The sequence below is a fragment of the Macrobrachium rosenbergii genome, chromosome 45, assembly GCF_040412425.1.
Source record: "Macrobrachium rosenbergii isolate ZJJX-2024 chromosome 45, ASM4041242v1, whole genome shotgun sequence".
Taxonomy (NCBI): domain Eukaryota; kingdom Metazoa; phylum Arthropoda; class Malacostraca; order Decapoda; family Palaemonidae; genus Macrobrachium; species Macrobrachium rosenbergii.
This window is the reverse complement of record NC_089785.1, coordinates 19,514,080-19,534,661: the sequence shown is the minus strand read 5'-3', so window position 1 is coordinate 19,534,661 and position 20,582 is coordinate 19,514,080. Positions and strand designations below refer to the sequence as shown.

The 20,582-nt window shown below is 37.4% G+C and overlaps 1 protein-coding gene across 2 annotated transcripts; it reads right to left on the bottom strand.

Moving 5' to 3' along the window:
- Positions 1 to 9,045: 9,045 nt before the first annotated feature.
- Positions 9,046 to 20,455, bottom strand: Tim23 (translocase of inner mitochondrial membrane 23). Of its 2 annotated transcripts, XR_010850469.1 has the most exons (5): positions 20,238 to 20,455; positions 16,374 to 16,520; positions 14,245 to 14,347; positions 9,615 to 10,057; positions 9,046 to 9,387 (listed from the first exon to the last, which is right to left on the bottom strand). XR_010850469.1 is itself a non-coding variant. In XM_067088595.1 (4 exons), the coding sequence occupies exons 1-4, from the start codon at positions 20,320 to 20,322 to the stop codon at positions 9,766 to 9,768; spliced, it is 627 nt and encodes a 208-aa protein (XP_066944696.1). In that variant the 5' UTR covers positions 20,323 to 20,455; the 3' UTR covers positions 9,046 to 9,765. The 2 variants fall into 2 exon arrangements, 1 of the variants encoding a protein (XP_066944696.1); XM_067088595.1 differs by having other exon boundaries at positions 9,046 to 10,057.
- Between the last annotated feature and the right edge of the window lie 127 nt (positions 20,456 to 20,582).

The following is a 20,582-nucleotide window of genomic DNA, read 5'->3' as shown; positions in this document are numbered from 1 at the left end:
TACAAAAAGAAAGGGTTTTGTCCAGCTAACATAAACTACTGGCATGTGCCCTTACAACAAGGAAATAACATATACATTCTCCACAGGAAGAAGTTTGACAACACTGCAATCAGACGTCATTTAATTTTATAGAGATGGATAAAATTTCGAAAAGGTGTTTTACTACTTTAAATATTAATGTACTAATTTATACAAACTCATTGCTATAGTTAATATAATAAAAACTTCTTCTGTGGAGCAAAACAATCACATCAACGTACTTTTTCATTAAATGAAATACATCAAAAATAAGTATTCAAGTTAAAAAATTTTATTGGGAATAAATGGCAATTTTTGACATACTGGGTAGAAAGTAATGCAGCAGAGGGCTGAAGGGTAACTACCAAGAAATTTAGTGCCATTCTTTGTGTGGTATCCCTTAAAGATTTAAGTTGGAGTGTAGTTAGTGGTAGACTAAAAAAAAGGCTAAGTAAACATTGGGCAGGCTGAACAAGGTTTGAAAATCAAAAAGATTGAAATTGCATGCAAAAATTAGCATATCATCAAAAATATCTTTTATACAGTATCTGTGAATTATCCTAGAAATTGTGCTAATATAAATCATTTTTTACAGACTTCATCTCCGCACATTACTTTAGGTTCTGGCGTCGCTGGAAGTGATGTTCAGGCAACTTCTAGCATCTCCACAAGTGTATCATCGCCAGCAGCTTTATTGCCCAAAATTAGTGGTTCCAATCTTTCTGCAGGAGCAATAGCAGCTGTAAGTTTGCTGTTTTTTCTTTGTCAGATTGTTGCAGTTTTGTAAATAATTATTTTCACACTCTTAGAACATAGTGCTTGTTTACACTCCCTGTGAATATGGTTCTCGATTACTGTAATGAGCTGCAGACTTTCAGGTGTCCTAATTAATTAAGTCGATATTTTAACAATAAAATAAAAGTACATTTGGCATGAACCATTCTGAAATATTCCCAAAACTATTAAATACATTGAGTATTTTTGGGAATATTTTAGAATGGTTCATATCAAGCGTGCTTTTATGTTATTGTTATTCTAAAATATTTATTTTTTAGTCTGAAATATTCCCAAACCTACTAATTGTATTTAGTAGTTTTGGGAATATTTTAGAATGGTTCAAGTGTAGTGTCTTTTCTGTTATTGGTGAAATATTTAGTCACTGGGTTTGTTTGGTTTTTCATTGCATAATAAAACTAAAACATTCTGCAGTTTCACATTGTTAGTCCAATTCTTAAACATCTTTACAAGGGCTCTCCATTTCATACGCATTATGCTGCGTACTTAAGGTGAACATTACTTTTGATGTGTATTTTTGGATGTTTTGGATAATTTTGGTGGAAACTCATGAGCTGCCAGTGTAGACATGTAGACTTTTCTCAGATTAGCATAAGTATTTATGTACAGTGGTTTTATAAATGCTCACAATTCTTGCCTGTTTCTATTTTATACAGTTCATATCTTATACTATATACGTATGGTACAGTATATGCAGTACAACTTTGGTAATATACTTTCCCTTCTGCTTTTAAGAAGCTGAATACAGTACTTTGTAAATTTAGCAAGATTAGAATGTTAACAGATAATTGTAGTTCTTTGAACTAAATCATTGCTATTGAATCTTATTTCTTGAAGTCTGATTCTTGATTTATTTTCCTGTTGGGAAAGGGATTTTATTAGTAACCTAGTTTAGTTCACAGCTTGTTTTTATGTATGCCTAAGGGTATGTCCACATTGCAGCAAAATGTCGTAAACACATGTGGGCAACTTACTTCATATATATATAATAAACAGAGTACCTGTAAAAACAAGTAATTATTGTAAGTGGATAAAAAAATTTTTGGCAAATGCTGGATAATTATGTGAAACACTAGCTAAGACTGCTAGACAAGTCAAGTCTTGTAATAAATCATTTTCTTGTATCCAACATGTCTATGAAATTTTATAATGCAGTTTGGATGCACCTTAATGCTTCAGGTAATTGTGTATTCAAGAGTCTACAAATATTTGACTCTATTTTGTCTTTGACTCTTTGTGAAAGGGAAAATTATAGGGGTTTGTCATGTGACCAGTAAACTTTTATCTGGTTACCAAGCTTTGTCTAAAGGACAGTGAGTTTACCTTGTACCTTAGGTACACACTGGCCACCTGTGGGCAAGGTTTACAACCTGTAAGCCTCACTTTCTAGGTGCAACTCCTTTCCCATGTGGAAGACTCTTTAGTCAGAAGTTAAGGCATCTTCCCCAGGGAAAGGAAAAAATAAAAAGAAAAAAGCCCTCGTTGTTGATGCAGTAGCCAGGCAGAAGAGGATGCCAAATTTGTCCAGGCAGAAACTACAGTGGCTGCACTGTAGCACATATAGATTTATCTTGTCACTGAAGGTTGTGGTTCCATTGAAAGGGGAACTGGATGCAACCTGGCAACTTTAGGCCTACATAGATTTTTTTTTGAGTATGCATGCCAAAGGCTTTAGTACAAGCCCCATTAACAACCATTCAATCCTACTGAGCTGATAAAAAGTTCACTTAGGCTTTACTTGGCCCTTGGGTAACAAGTGAGTTAAGGTCCTCATGGTGCAAGTTTCAGTGAACAATGGACGAGGCTTGAAGGTGCAAGTTTCAATGAACAGAGCTTGGCTACCTTCATGTTTGATTCCTTTGAAATTTTAATTACTTGAAAGTTAACTAATTGTAAACGTCATGCTGCCACAACAATGCAATGAGTGTTACTCCTCTTTAGTATGTATGCAGAAGATATTGCCCAAGTCGGTTTAGAATTTTACTAACAGCAGTGGAGAACAGTCTTCAGTAGAAAGTTGGTAACTTTTGTCATGACATAATTATCAGTGTGTATATTGAAGCAGGTTTTCCATATTTTCATAGCATTCATCTTGGCAGAGAAGTAGCCAGTTGCCACACCAAGAAGAAGTATTTTTTATTATTGCCATGGATTACGTAGTGTTTTTTGTGATCCATGTGTTATGTTTCTTCCATTACAAACTTTTTCAAGTTTTTCATGACTGGAACTTTCTAAAAATGCAATAGAGATCTGAGCATATTCCCTGGCACATTTATTATTCCCATCTCTGGTTTTTTTATTGAGTTACATCTGTTTACCAACCCTAGGGTCAAAGTCCCATGGAGAGTTAGTGCTGTCATTGCACCTCACTTGGTGCACTGTAGGGATTACTAAAGGTGTTTGTATTGTCCTTCCTGACCCTAGTTTCACCTACTTTTTACCCTTCTACTTTGCCTGTTTGTATATATAGGGAAAATGCAAATTACTCTTAAATTGTCCTTTGTTCTTGTGGGGATACAACTTTCACATATGGAGACTCATCTCATTCAGTAGGTGGGAGGTAGTGCCAAAGACAAGAACCCACCACTCCTATCTGTGTTCAGTAAAGTCGCAGGGCCAGGAGTTACAAACAGAAGACTCTTCATGAGTAGGAAGAAAGTTCATAGTCCTTTAGATGTTCCTGTAGAGAAAGCATCAAAGTCAGCAGTTTTCCCAGTACAGTATATTCTGACTTGATGGGCTAGAGGAAAATACTTAAATTGTAGCCTTTCATATAGGTTTTACTTGCCTCAGTCAGTGCGCTACTTTTTTGTTGCATCATCTCTGGCTAAGAAGCATTTGTTGGCTTGGGCCCTAGTGTGTGAATAACCTCCCCTCTCCATCAGGATTACTTTCTTGTTGTCCAGGTAACAGTTGGTCCAGTGCATGCACTGTAGGATACTTCGTAAATGAAAGGCTATGATTTGTGTTCCTTGGAAAAATGCAAATTCCTTAAAATGTCTTATTTCCTCAAACTTTAGTCCTACAAATAGCAAAAAGTATATTTGATATTAATAGGAACCAGGCAATAAAAGTCATTAAAGAGGATGGAGACTTAATTCTGTAGCTTTATTTTTAACAATTTGTTTTATTGGTTATATGAAATTCATTTTGCTAATAATTATTTAGACCCAGTCAATCAAATTTTATATCCTTTATTTTCACAGTTGTCTGCGCGTCGTCAAGCAGGCGGTTTAGGAGGAGGAACGCACAATGATGGACAGCTCAGTCGCGAGGAAGTAGAAAGGCGTCTTGCAGCCCGGCAACCCATGAATGATTTCACAACTACTGTGTCGCTGACTCTGCCAAATCAGCTGTTTTCAGACAATATCATGGAAGGGTAAGCATGCTGGAGTTACAGTAATGAAAACTTTTAATTCATGAGAAGGTAAATCAGTATGGACCCTTATAGTTATATTGTGTTGATAGCTGAATCTTCAGTGGATGCTAAACTTTGGGCTTGATCTCGGATTAATTTGTTAAGGTTTGTTTGATGAACTGCACAGATTCATGAAGATTTGTATGGTATTGTTATTTTTGAAGAGGCAAAAGTATTGAATGTTTAAAAAATCTGTGAAATGTTCTTTTCTGTTGCTTTGCTTATTGTAAGGCTTATTTGGAAAGTACTGTATTGGGTTTTGCTTCAATTTTTTCATGGACAAGATTAATTGCCAGTCAGGGTTTCCTGTTGGTTTTATGATCGTCCAATTTTCCATTTCCCAATTCAAACTCCCATGTTTCCTTTCTAAATTTTTCCTCTTCGAATGCCAGATTTGGTAATTTTGAGAGCAACCTGGCTGGATTTTCTAGGATAATGCACTGGTTAAGTGATCATTTCTTAAAATTATCCAGTCTTTCTGATCATTTCTTAGTAATGGCCTCTGATCTCCAGTCTTTAATGGAATGGTTTTTCTTTGTTCCAACGTATTGCTTCATAGCAAGGAATTTGAATATTAAAATAGCATCTTTAGTTTAAACTGGGGCCAACACAATTTCCCAAAACTTGGGTTATAAAAATGTTACTTTACTAGGACCAACAGACCCATAGTCATGACCTATAATTACTTAATGTCCTGCTAAGATAGAAACCCTTTACTACTCTTAATATCACCCTAAAGCTGAAAGGTTTCTGATTGCAGGGTGTAATTTACCTCATATATGTTTTTACTTTCTAATATCTAATAGTTTTAAGGTGAGCTTTTAAAACTCGCCCCTTATAACAGGGATCAAGACAAGAGCAAGAGGTTTGAGCAAATTAAATGGACACAAACTAGTTTTTGGGCTGTCAATGTGTAACTTTTTAATTAGCAATTCTAAAAATTTCATTTAACTGTAGACAGTTTTATTACCTGTAATTGCATTATATTTTGTTATATTTTTATAGTTTTTTTTCTGCCCTTAAGCATTCTGTTTTATAGACAATGTAATAATCATTCAGCATCCTGATATCTTAGTAAACTGAACAGAAAACATGGGAAGAAGTATAGAGAAAAAATAATGTTGTCCCTTCCACTTGGGTAATGTGAATAGTCCAGAGAAATTCAGCTTACCTGCAGCATCCTACACTTTTTGCTTTTAATGGCAGCTGCAACCTTCAAGTGTTGCTCAGTTGTTTGTCTGGTTTTTAAGAGCTTAAAATAGAGACATGAAAAAAATTAAGCAAACAACTTGATTGAAATACTAGAGAACTTGTATCACCATAAACTATGATTGACCTTAGAACCTTAGAAAAAAGTATCTATTGTGTTCATGTATGGTAGCCAAAGTATGTCTTGTGTTCTTGGCCCATACATCTTTATTTGATTCAGTTGGAATCTAGACATTTTTTACAGCTTAGGTATGTATCTGTTTGGAGACCTAGAGTTAGACACACATTTATTCATTATTCCTAGGGTTATTTTCCTCAGCTTTTCTGAGGCCTTTGTTTCCTTCATTCATTTTATTACCTTAATTAAATATTAAGGTTTTTGAGCTAGTCTTTCCTTTTATCTCATGTGTTCATGTATTACACTACTGTAATCAGTGATTGTGGAAACACTTGTGGTTTGTTGCACTAGAATTGATCTTTTTGCTGGTCTGTTTTGTGAAATACTTGCCACATTTGGTTTTGTTAATAAGCAACAATTTTTTTACACTGCTTCCTTACACGGGTCCACTTCTTACCAAGCAAGGACAGGAATGATTGCTACACTTATCAAGGAGGACTGGCACACACTTGGGTGTTGGAACGCATACAGTACTTTGCACTAGGGACAGTCTTGTTCTAGCTGTGCTATTGCCTTCTTTCCCCACGATCATTCTGCTTCCATCTCCATCCATGCTGAAGTCTCTCATAACAAACTTGAGCAGCAATGCCTTAAGTGTTAAAGGTGAAACATTGGCTATGGATTACTTCCTGTCATCCATTACATGCCTTTGTAGCATATCTTAATTCAGTGGGTTGCCTTGTCATCCAATTTTACTGCACCATATACTTGTACCAGGGCTTAAAATGACCATCCCCTAAGTCACTGGTGAAGCCTGCCATCATTTTTTGTTCCAGAAGATTAATGAGGATGTGGCCCGCCTTGATGAACTTAAAATAACAGCCCTGTACGTTGAAGGAATAAATTTCAGTTTTTTATTGGTAAGGGAATGAGTAACAATTTTAGTTAAGAGTGATTTGTTAACTTGCCATTCCTCCAGAAGCTGTGACCTTGCCTTTGAGTCAGGCAGTACTAAAGATTTGATTTAAAAAAGAAGAATCTCGTGAATATCAGATGAACCAAACACTTCAGTCATATTTGGTGAAGGACTTAGATGTGTGATATGTTGGCAACGGGATCGATTTCTTCCATGCTAAAAAAGTCAATAATTATTACGTTCCTTGAACCAGAGACTTCATATCTTTTCTGGCCAGACTACCAAAGCCCCTTGACCAACCTGCCTCTGTTTGTTATTGGGCTTTAAAACCATCAGTCTGTGTACTTCTTACTTCTTAAAGCAAAGGGTCTCTTTAGAAGTTGTTGCCTCAGTTAATCATTTGTCTTGACCTTGCAACCACACAGACAGCATACTGATATTAAACCACCTACACAGGGAAGTTGTGGGATTGTTGACTGCTGCACAGTTCTTAGTTTCATTCCACTAAGGGCCAGGTAGTGGTAGAGCAGATAGTCTTAAAACCCTTGAGAAAAAGTTCCATTGTCAAAGTCAGTTTACAAGCTGGATGACATTCAAGTCCACTTCCTCAGGGTTCTTTTCACCTTATATAGACTCCATGATATGATGTCTCGGTGGCAGAACCACCTGCAGAGGCTATGACCAGCCCATGGGAAGGCAATTGGACTTTTGCCTCCATATTTGTTTGCAAGTTTTGGTTAAGTGTTACCTACGCTAGTGCAGGACACAGTGCAGTCAGTGTTGCTCAAACCTCTTTCGGCTTGGGGCTGCATGTGCCTCCTACCATGACTAAAACTTCTGTTCTTCCAGGATAGAAGAGGGTAGTAGTCCAGCCATGCAAAACCTCTGTGTAGCTTGTAGAAAAAATTAACAGGCCATGACAAAGATGGTTTAAAAAACATTGCCTTTCACTTCAAACTGCTAAATAGTATTTTGAGAAGGGGTTGTACTGCCAACTTGGTCACTTCATCAGGTAATATTACCCAAGCACATAACTGCATTAAATCAAACTGGATTCTAAACCTGTAAAAAATTACAGAAATTAATGAGAGACATGGGTGGGAATTATAAACACTGAATTTCACAGCATCCAGTTATGTTACATTGCCAAATAACTTTAAAACTTGGAGCTTTTATCCACAAGACTAAAATTCACTTGTATTTATGTTGACTAAAAAATACACTAACCTACTTTTCAGAGATTTAATGGATGACGATGTTGAAACTTCCCCAAGCAACATTGAAGAGGATGTCACTGTAGACAATTATGACTAATACAAGTTTTCAAAACTTGTTAGTTTACCAGAATATTTACCAGAATATTTACCAACAAGTATAATGTGGTTCACTTGAATTTCTAGTTTAGTCATTTACATAAAACAATTTCTCTATTGTATTTTAATTTTCACAATGTATACCGTCAGTGCAGAAATATAATTAAATTAAATGTAAAACTGTAAATTTTTCATTATCATAGAAAAACAGCTTCTTTAGTTATTGCTGTACTTAAAACTGTATGAGATAAGCTTCACCTTGGTTTTGAGGTTTGCTGTAGAATGATTACTTGCCAACTCACCAGCCAGTTTGCAACTGACGAAGTTAATCCTATACATAATGAAATGTCGAGCAAAAACTATGAATTCACTAACAAAGTTGGGATCTAACACTTTGTGTATTCATAGTTTTCACTAAATTTCTTTCATGGGTTTAACTTACAGTAAAATTAAAAAACATTAGCTGGTGTGTGGGCCAATACCTCTTGTCACAAGACCTGTAATCCCAAAAATGAAGCCTACGAAGCCTACTTGATCCATACTGAAGTATACAGCACCCTCATCAACTTTGTAGATGTTCAAATTTATGGGGAGGACTAACTATACCTCTGGCTGGTGGTAGAGCATGAAAAAGACCGTTGAATTCACCATCATCTAAACTATACTGTTAGGACAAAGCTCTAAGTAGTCACAGCCCAACTAGTAGTCAATTCTACCTGCCTCAGTTCACTTATAGAGCACAGTACCCTAAAGTGTTTCACAGTAAAGCTGACATGAATACTTAGTCCCTGAATACTCAGTCCCCGATCACCAGGAAACAAAGCACTATTAATATTCCTGAATACTCAGTCCCTGATCACCAGGAAACAAAGCACTATTAATATTCTTAAGTGTGATGTGGAAACTTCTTGTTTTTTAAGACAGAAAAACAAGCCACCTCCATGCCAGAGATGGTCAGAAGCCGCACATTCAGATACTGGAAATAAAATAAATGGTTTAGTACAATTATTTACGAACTCATGAGCAACTCGTGGGTTATCAAAATCTAGTGCATTATGAGGGTACCCCTACAGCACTGAATTAAATACGCAACCCTTATAATTTGATAGAAAAGCCCTTTACGTTTATTCAACAAAACTTTTTAATAGTTAAAATCCACTGCTAAAAAACCTTCCCCCCAACCCAGTCTCATTTCATAAACACAACCATCAAAATGCACTTCTGAAATTATGCAAAAGGTTAAAATCAAAATCTCAAGCAATTTACTATTTTTTTTACTTTATCCATTTATAAAAAATCCTGGCTACGATATTTACAACATATGTACGTCAACTTAATAAAATATACTTTTATTAATTCATGTTTGTACAACTAATCTTTTTTTTATTTGGGATACTGTCCTTGAAAAATAAAAATGGGAATAGAAAGCTCTTCCCTTCCCTCTCAAATAAAACAATGGAATTTTTCAACAAGAATAGCTATTGGGAAATCTATAAAAGCACCGTTAACTTATCCATAAAGAGCAACTACGTCTAGACGTGTAGTGCACTGCAAACGAGGATAAAACTTGTTGCCCTTTAGGATTTCACCGACAACCATTCTGCAAAATAATAGCATTTGTAACATCTTGAAAATGGGGAATAAATACTGTATCTCAGATGTATCTCAGAAAGAATGAACTAGCTAGGTAGATTTAAAGTTTTTCAAGCCTTAAGATATATCGCTCCACATTTCCTCTAACAATTCAAAACATTTAATCTTTTACTAGGAATATGTTGTAAAGTAACTTTAAAAATACGATAAACATCTAAACCGCCAATAACTTACACTATATATCGATATAAACAAAACAGTAGTTACATTTTTAAATTGTTTCCTAAACATTGAAAGTTAGAAGTCCTAATGCTTGCCACTTCGTTGGTTCCATATGAAAGGAAAATTTCCGAAACTAAATTTACCACTGTTCCAACATACAGTACTAGTAATTATATCTAGCCCCATACTGCTCCTTCAATTTGTCTCTTGAAGAAAATGCCACAAAGGCAGCAGACAATGCAAGGCCAATCACACCACCAACGGCACATTTCCTTAGACCAGCCGTTGACTTGTAGAGCAGGCCCGTCAGCGTCCCGGCGCCAATTGTGTTGAGCTCGTCTTCGTGACTTCCACGGGCATAGTAAAGCAAGCATCCTAATCCAGAATACATGAAGGCAACAACTCCCAGCATATTAGCAGATGCAGAGCCCCGTTTCATTATGTAATTAATTAATCTGTAACGAGCAAAAAATTGATTTTCTTAGGTTTTATAAGAACATGCTGGCAAACCAGCAAGAAATTGGAAAATGCAACATACGAAAAGTTTACTCAGTAATATCTACCACCAAGTTGTTTTGGCACTAGGCTTTCTGGTGTTAATGACATTCTTTTCTAAAAATTAAGAGATACTTCTATACGTTTATGCATCTATTTCGGTCCGCAACAAGTATTAAAAAAAACATTAAAAAAATCAAATGTGCCAAATGACAAAAAAAAAGTTTATATATATTAAAAACAACACATAGTAATGAAATGTACAGTAATAATGTAATTAAAAATATTCTCTTATTCGCATTCTGTAAAATTATCCATAAATTTTATATTTTAAAAACATCAGAATATTCAACTATCCAACAACTTATTGTGCAAGTAGAGTATTAGCCCTCAGCAACATTATGGGGTTGCAAGTAAGTTTCTAGGGTGGGTGTCATTTTTTAAAGGGTGACTCAACCTAGATAACTTTTTCACCAGAGCCTGGACACTAATTTAAGTCTAAGGCATTACTGTCTAGTAACATACCGACAAACCAGCCATGAAACTGTTAAACACTACAAAATTATCAAACACTTGGCAGTATTAAATTTTAAAACCACCATAGCATCTGAAATTTTCATATTACTAAATAATGGCTGGTTACATGTAAAAGTAAGTCATTATAAAATAAAATACCATATCTCCAACTGTAAATACATTGAGAAAACACATTGTACTGTATAATGAAAATTAGACAGTAAAACAACAAACAAGTATGAAATATTTGTTTCATAACTAAAAACTTCATACTACTGTAGTACAATGTGCTTCAAGTTCTATAGCAGATGTAAAATTTCAGATAGTATGCCATGCCAACAGTAAATTAACTGCACTACAATTGCACAAAATCCTGTTAACCTGAAAGAAAATCAGCGACATGCTACTCTTAGCTTTGAGAACTAGATACAAATAAAAAAATAAAAAAATTCAGGTTCCAGTCAATCTGAAAAACAATCATTGAACTTGGGACCATTTATTTTATAAGGGTGCTTTGAAAAATGGAAAAACAGACATTTAAAATTAGTTTTTGATAAAAATGACATTTTCTTATGACAGTATTCCTCGTTTACAATTTAGTTGACTTGAAGCAATCAAATTAAAAAAATTTTTTGTGAATCTGTATTCATATTGATAATTATATCAAGAGTCGAGTGTCTTTGTACCTTTATTTGCAAGCTTGCCTCAATGTTTCCTTATGCTAGTTTATGGTACAAAACTCTATTCTTGCTTGGGTGAGAGAGACTTCTCTCAAACACGCAACTCTCAGGCTGCGACGAAATCCGAGAAGTCTGTCCTGTCCTAAAGATGCTTAAACATCAGGAGACATACCCTTAATGAACATGCCCTAGTCTAAGCCAAGGTAGAGAGTTAAATGAAAAACTTGGAGAGAGGTCAGAAGCTTACAACAGAGATAGGCATGGTGTCGTCTGCTCTGAAGAGGTTATGAAGTCTCCTGGGAAATGAAGCAGAGGAGCTTGCAGAAGGGTTAACGGGTAAGTAGGTTGACGGTTAAGTATTTGGAAATACTAGCTCTTCAAACCCAACAAAGAAATCAAGTCAGACTCCTTGATGGTTGCAAAAACGGAGCGTGTCTTTTCTGTCTTGAACAGTTAGTTATAAATGATTTGTTTAACCAGACCTCTGAACTCTTTTAGGGTTCTTCTCGGGCTGGGATCTGTCTTGAACAGAGCCTGCTGAAATGGGTATGGGATGAAAAGTTCTATGACTAATTTCTAATTACCCATTACTTTCTCTAAGAGGGGGAGGGGTGTAGAAATTGGGAACCGGACTGTACAATTTCCACAACGTAATCATACAGAATAACTAACTTTCCCGCAGGGAAAACTTCAACAAGCCGGAACAAACTTGTGGTCAAGAACATGGGTGGGTGCTGAGTGCCAGACGTTCACTAAGTCCCACCAATGACGTTCAAGGAAACACCATTGATGCCACTCACCCAACCACAGAGGTAGAACCGCTCTTGGAAGGGCATTCTCATTCACCAGGGGACTCTTCTTGAAAGGCAGAGTGGAGGTGCTGCCTGCAGTGCCACGGAGGTGGTGTTGATCTTGATCACAACCTCGTGAACGTGGGGGGGGGCAGGCTGTTACAGAAGTCCCACGAATGTCAGCTAACCATCCACACAATTGTTGTGTGGGGAAACTTTCTCTGAAGACCCATCTATCCACTACGAAACCTTCACATGAACAAGGGAAGAAACTCTCAGATGAGCAGTCTCGTTCTTCTCTAAACCTCCATGTGAACGTGGATGGGGACGCAGCCCCAGTTGTGCCCTGCCGAGGTAACATTACCGAGCGTAAATGTGAAGGAATGAAGAAACATCCATATGCTTGACTCATTTTGGCAAGTAGAAGAAATCTCCAAGACTATGTCCATAGACATGGGAGGGAAGAAAACAGCAAAAACACACAGAGCTGTATCTCAGTTGTGCAGCAATTGTAGAAAGGACACGGTAGTGCAACATCTGCATGACCGTGCATCTTCATCTTTGGAGAGCGAATCTTTGGCTAAGGACATTCAGTAAACTGCAGCAATACCAAAAAAGTCACAGTCGTGTAACGCTGCAGCAAGGGCACGGCTACATCTGTCTACCGGGGCCTCTCCTTCCTCCTCGTACAATGTGGAGCAAAAACATGGTTATGCAACATTGCACAGCTGCAAATTCTTCATTCCTTATTTTCAGCTTAGACATACAGAAACTGCGCTGGCACCGATCAAAACAGCAACCAGGAACTGTTCTCAAAGGTAAAATGCAGGGATGAGAAGTCCAAGTACGCTAAGAACTACTCTGGCACTGAAGATACGGTCGTCCGTGTCCCAAAGGACCGGAAGGAAGGTAAAGACGACGATCTGGGTGGGAACAGCACTGATGGCAGATGCACAGATGGAGACGTACGTCCAGGGAAGACATGGTTGTGGCCTACAGCAAAAGACGAAGGAGAGAGCTCGACTTCTGCACATCCAATGTTGAAAGCCAGTGGTGATGAAGTAGCTCTTGAAGCTATGACACAGCAACGAAGTGCACACCTCTGAAACAATATCAACTGGCCAAATGTGGCTCATTGGCTGTCGCTCCGATGGCAAGTTGTCTTCCTTCAACCACTGTTCTTCCACCCGTCTCTTGAAAAGTAAGAAAGAAGATGGAGAAACTGTGATACAACATAAAAAGAGTGAGGGAGGTGAAGAAACTTTATCAAGGAAAGTTTAACGGGACTTTTCCTCCTTCAAAACAGGAACAAGAGAGAGAGACAGACTTGGTGCGAAATAAAAAAAAAAAAAAACACACAAATTGGAGAACAAATATATGTGATTTTCCATGCTTCAAAGTTTGATACTGGCCTGTTATCAAAATGTTAACAACCAGGAGTTACAAGGGGGTGAAATTGACACTTCCACCTCTCAGAAAAACAAATTACAATTTTTTAAATATCTGAAGAAATTTCCTTAGATGAACTGTTAAAAAGGCATCCAAAAAGTAGCTAACAGTGTAAATGAATCTTTCAATGGCAAGCTTTGGGCCAAATATACTCCATGGGAAGAATGCAGTGAACAGGCTAAACATAGTACTGTACTGGTTACACACCAGCTCATTACTCCTTTTTTTAGAAGCCCAAAATCTTTCCAGATGCAAAAAATAAGTACAGACCAACCAGGAAAGGAAAAAGCTATCAAAATCTGCAAATACAACGCCATCAAGGCACAAAAAGATTAAAATAAAGCTGTGCATGTTGTATACAATTTATATCCTGATAAAAATTATATATAGTACTAGCATACTTAATTCCCCTAAAGTTATCTTATGGAAGGACATGATCCGAATCCACTTTCCATATATAAGTGAATATCAACGACCCAACACAAGAGAAGTGATTGTTAAATGACTGAACAACGAACGCAAGATGAAATGATTATTCAATGCCTGGACATATCAAGTCAAGAATAAACAACGAAAACAGCACTATCCCCTGTTTAATGGCAAAGTAGTGTACACTGTTACAAGATTTAAAGCAGTACTACAGAATGTTATAACAAAAAGCAGCCACGTCCCAAGCCAAAAAAACATAACAGGAAAAGGATTTTGACTTACTGTGTACGTCTAATCTTCCCAGTGTGTCCAGCAGCTGCAGTTTCTTGAATACCTCTATATAATCCTTGAGTGCCACCTAAACTAGCTCCAATTAAACACATACCTGGAGAGGAAGAAAAATTAAAACTTCACTCTACCTGAGTAAAATTTTCCAAGGAAAACTAGGCAAATTACAATTTTTGTCATCAACACAGCCCAATATATTTGTGCAGTGAAAACTCCAGCAATAAGTGCTTGCTAGATTTCTAACTTTACTTTGCAGCGTCTACTTTCCAAATATCTTGAAGACATGTGATACCTAAAGCTAAAACTATTATTGTACTAGTTTGGGCATAAACAATCATCAAAAATATTTAATCTTCAAAAATGAGTAGTGTGATATGTACATATGGGAGCAGCAGGATGAGAACCAGTATGAATGCCCAGATTACCAAGATTAAAAGGCACAGACAAAGACCTAGACCTGATGAGTTACAACAGGAATGGAGAAAACTCAATTTTCAAACCCTCTATCCAGTAAAATCTGATATATGAACATTATTAACAAGGTTTCCCTAATCTCTTGAGTAAACAAATCCCCTAAACTATCCCATCCTTTGGCATGCAAAGCAACAAGACGAAGTCAGCACAAACTCAGCTCCTACACAGCGCTACTCAGCTATGACTGCTGCTTACAATCTATAAAAGATTACATTGAATTCCATGCTCATTACGGGCACTTAATTAAATTGGGATTTATGAAGTTATACCCCCTAGACTATCATAGCCTAAAAATTCCCATCAGGTATTCATAAAATTTAGTCTTTATGTAAGATGAACCTAACCTAACTTACTCCAAAAACAGAAAGGGAAAAATAGTATTATGCTACTAAGTTACGTTGTAAAAGTACTTCTCTCAAATTCAAAATAAAATGGAAAAAACTATTACAGATCAGTTAATGGTATATACACGGGGCACGAGGCCATACCTCACAAAAACTCAATTCTTTATCTGATGCAATACTCATCACATCTTACTATGCATGGAAAGTTTTTATATCAGACAACAAAGCCTAAACAATTTGACACTCTTACATCTGGTATCTAATAACCATCCAAGTATCACAGCTGCCTTTCAAGCACTCTTCCCAGAATTGGGTTAACCCTTGTACCTTCGGATGCTGCCAACAAAACAAAGTAGTGTTCATTCCTAAAGAAAACATTAAATATTCAGTGTTTACAATTTTTTATTTCCTTGTGATTGATACACTGTGCACTCCAGGTTTTAATCATTTAAAGTAAACTACCTGAACCAAGAGTCAACCTTACTCAACAATGGAATCAAGTTTGTATCACTGGATGATTTCTTAACTTGTAATTCTCCTCAAAGTTCAATTTCAATACCTACATCCATATCATCATCTCTACTTGTGTTCTGAGTTTATAAGCACTAATCATTTGAAGGGTACCAGTAGGCAAAATCTGCTGTACCAAGAGGGTCAACACTGCCCAGTATTTAATCTTTATTATCAGAGCATTCAATTAACAGTGTTCCTTGTAGCATCTAGTAGGTAGAAACTTTAGGACAATTTTTAATGAGCTGCTGGTGGGGTCACCATGCATCGCAGGAAACTCGTGTTTTCAATGTCTTCCAACAGTACTTACACTCCCAAATTATATTATAGTAAAGCTGCAAGCAGTTATTGATACAAGCAGTTCCCTTTTCCTGTTACAAAATAAATTGAATCGGCTTGCAACAGCATTATAAGTGTGGCAACACTTTTTTTTACCATCCACAATGAATCTCCAGAACACATCATGGAGCAAAGTAAACTTACAGCATACAAGTAACTCATCATACATTTTTCCTCTAAGATGTTTGAACTTCACAGATCAGCTTCAAGCGATCTCAATTTAGATACCAAGGACTAATTGATCAAGAAAATGGTTCAAAGATGCTTTAATGCATATCAATATATGTGCAAAGTGATACAAAACTTAGCTGTCATGTTCTGTGACCACAACACCTTGACCATTTAGGTATCTTGTCAAGAGGCTAATCTGAAAACTGCTAGCCACCAGATTAATCAACAAATTTTATATCTGACAAAAAACATAGCTGCATAGTAAACAGATCAACCATACTTTACCTCCTATTTGTGAAAATGCTAGTTCAAATCTTCCTCGTTTCTGTGACGCTCCCTCTAAGGATATAAACTCTGGTTGACTAGTTTGTAGATACGCAGGATCAAAGTTGAGGTATGGAGAGAGTTGTGACATTCCAGGACTGGATGTTACTGTAATGAAGTAATGCAACTTTAGTAAAAGGAACTGAATAGAATAGAATATAAAATTTAGGCCAAAGGCCAAGCACTGGGACCCATGATGTCATTCAGCACTGAAATGGAAATTGACAGTAAAATGGTTTGAAAGGTCATATTTACTAACAAGGTAGTATGTAATCTTCAAAATTAACATACACAGTAAGTTGAAGTAACCTTTTTTAAACAGTCTGTAACGAACCAAACTGTACCCCCTATAATCTAAAAAGCATTTAACTGCAACTGGGTAACATCAAAAACTGCAAACAGTACTCTACTAAATACCTACTATTAAGACTAAGATTACTTGGCATCAAACTTATTGTCATTTAGTACCAGCAGTCAAAAATTATTCATTCCCAGGATTAACCCAACAGCACTTATATTGCAACAAATTTAACCTCACAAATGTTGACTGACATTTCCCTGAAGGAATTTTTGTCAATATGTGCCCATCTGGTTAAAATTAATTTACTGTACACAGACTGTTTAAGCTGCTGGTGTGCTGGCGATAATCTGCTTTTTCTCAACTTAGGGACTGGGTCATGTGGGCCAGCCTAATGTATTTTACAAAAAAACAGACAATGAGAAATTTCTATGGATATGAATGACAGGCTGTGGCCTGTGATTCCATTTAAAGATGCTATATCACATGAATCCCTAAAAAGTTGAACCCTTGGATACCTTCAAACTAAAAAATGATAGCCATATTCATCACAGCCCATTCCAACGATTTATACAAAGCAAAATGAGAATAAATTACAGTACCACAAAGAACTTCATTGCATGTAGCCTACAAAAAATAAAAGGCAAATTTTTAGAACTTTTACCCTCCTGGTTTAACCACTTTCAATTATAATTTTCCTTACAGTTAACTCCATGCCTAAAGGGCAATCCCATCTAGGGAATATACAGTTTTGTTACAACTTTCATCGTGCCAATATATTCAACAAAATTCTCAAAGCCAAGTTACGACTTTATAAATTTATTCCAAAAATATCACAACCACCTCAATTTGATCAGAAGAGGAAGGTAAATTTTGGCATCATCAAATAACTTAATATGATATACACCCTGCACAGGTATATAATTCATTGAACAGTTCGGTATAGTTCTCGGCTAGCACTCTGCTGGGACCGCTTTCCAGTCTCCGGCCGGCCAATGAAGAATTAGAGGAATTTATTTTTGGTGACAGAAATTCAATATGGTTCAGATTCCACAATAAGCTGTAGGTCCCGTTGCTAGGTAACCAACTGGTTCTTAGCCACGTAAAATAAGTCTAAATCCTTCGGGCCAGCCCTAGGAGAGCTGTTAATCAGCTCAGTGGTCTGGTTAAACTAAGGTATATTTAACTCTGCACAGGCACTGCTCCCCTGTCTTAAATGGCACAAATCATTCTATATATTGTCCATTCTTACGTTTCCTCTTTACCTTGGTAGGCTAGGGGTCCTAAGTTACCCAAGTGCCAAATACGAAGACAGTATCCTGACATCCAAGTAGCAATGGCCAATATTTTGATATCTAAATACAGGCCCATAATACATAACAGGCTATTCTGCTACTAAGTAAAGATTAAGTAGGACTAGCCTATACAGCAAAAAATTTAAGAATACCTTGAGCAATTGCTAAGATTAGCTGACAATTCCAGTATGCTACACCTAAACAATTTGAATATCAAGGTTTATAAACTGTAGCCTACATTAGTATTCATGTAGATAATACTACACTTTTCCTCAAAAATTGCAAACTGTTGAATGATGGCCATTTAAAACTTACTTTTTTTAACACAGTATGCAAGGGGCTAGTCTAAACCAATTAACTGAACTGAATTGAATATAAAATTTAGGCCAAAGGCCAAGCACTGGGACCTATGAGGTCATCCAGCGCTGAAACGGAAATTGGCAGTAAAAGGTTTGAAAGGTGTAACAGGAGGAAAACCTCACAGCAGCACTACGAATCAATTGTTACGAGAGGGTGGAAAGCAAGATGGAGAGAGAATATGAAAGGAGGTACAGTTAAAGAAAAGAAAGATTGCAGCTAGGGACTGAAGGTATGCTGCAATGAACCTAGAGTAATGCCTACAGTGCACCGCACAAGGGACACTGATGGAAAAATTTTGGGACGATTAGGCCGTGAACCTGTTAGGCCATCACAACTTTGGGCCCTATGAAGTTTAGGCTGTAAGACATGGAGGTAAGACATGGAGGAAGCTCCCAGTAACGCCGTATTTAGTACTACCCCTCAGGGATAAAAGTAATACATATACCCATTTTGGCCGTTTGCCAGTTTGGGTGTTACAGCCTAAATGACTTACGGCCGAAACGGCCAAGACCCGACAGCATTACCCCACTTTCAGGTTTAAATGAACCTACTTATAAAACTGTGAAGAATTACATCACAATGTAATATTGGCTTTTATCAAAGTGTTCTCTCACTTCTGGAATAGGTGATTCTAAGCCGGCTGTCCGCGGTGAGCTAGACTAAGGTAATTGACGTTTTCCTACGTTATTTTACTTGCTTTACAAGAATTTAAAGTAATATTTTGTCGGCCGGCTGTAACTAAACGGTAATTGACTTTTGAAGGCTACACTACCAACAGTGTAGATCTAAGCCGGCATTCCGCAGCAAGCCCCCCCACCCCTCTCCATAGCTAATAAGGCAAAATTGTAACCAGTAAACACCCCTACAGATACCAACCTCACGTACCGTAGGGCTGTTTTCTGGCTACAATTTTGCCATATTAGCTATGGAGGGGGGTGGTGGGCTCGCCGCGGAATGCCGTCTTAGACCTACCCCGCGTTAGGTAATTCAAGTCGTGTAGTCTTCAAAGGTCAATTACGGTTTAGTTACAGCCGGCCGACAAAATATTACTGTAAATTATTGTAAAGCAAGTAAAATAACATAGAAAAACGTCAACTGCCATAGTCTAGCTCGCCGCAGACAGCCGGCTTAGAATTACCCTGGAATATTGTTTTGGTAGTGTAAGCCACTTGCTAAACGTCCATGAGACGGGCGTTCGTCAGTGTCTGTCTGTTCGATAAGAGCTAGGACACAATAGGACAATGAGTTCAAGGTTGAGGATGTGGCCTATATAGAAGGCGAGGCTCCTAGTCACGCATGGTTAGGACGTGTCTACGTTAGGTAACACCTGCTACCTAATACACGAGTTAGGTTTGTAAAGATGAAGGTTACGATACAATGCTTTAATTGGCCTTACGACTTTTTTTTCATCATGTTTTATGACAGGTCTAGAGAACTGATTACCCTACAGGCCTACACCTTACCTACACGTGAATACCTACACCTTACCTACACGTGATAAGAATCACGTAGTTTGCAATTTACAGCTTCTTGGTCTATATCTTCTTTTATATATTTAAGATGATTTTAAATTGTACAATTAGCCCGTATCTTGCTCTCGCCCCACCCTGTGTCTAAGGTTCGCCCCCCCTGAGGTCCGGTAACTAGGGAAATTCGGCTATAGCCTCAGGGTGGGAGAAGCACAAAACACCGACTTAGAATTATGAGGCGATTGTAATTGGCGTCATATTTTGCCTAACAGTATTATCAAATACGCCTCAACTAGGAAGAAATATAAATAAGAGGAAAACTACGGTAAGGCTTCATCGCAGGGGGGGGGAAACTACGCACACGTAATTGTCAACATGAAAAAAAAATAAATTAATTACTCACGTGGAACATTCATCCCGGGGTCTGAAGCGCCGTAGGATGGTCTGACTAATCCCAGGATCCCTCCGCTCCTGTTATCCATATTCATTTTTTAAATCTAGCTTCCTATTTCACACTTATTAATCAAGGACAGACTCGTCGGCTTGGTGGGGCGCCAGGATCAAAACAACGGAGGAGCGCCTTCGGGGACCGTCTGCTACGCAAGGAGCGTAAACGACACTGAATGGACGACTCCCCCATTCATAAAAGAGTCTCGTCGGCTGGGGCTGTGTGGCAACTTCACGACCAATCACGAGCGAGGATTCCCCGAGCTACTTTCTTTTCCGGGTTTTGATTGGCTCGCTGCTT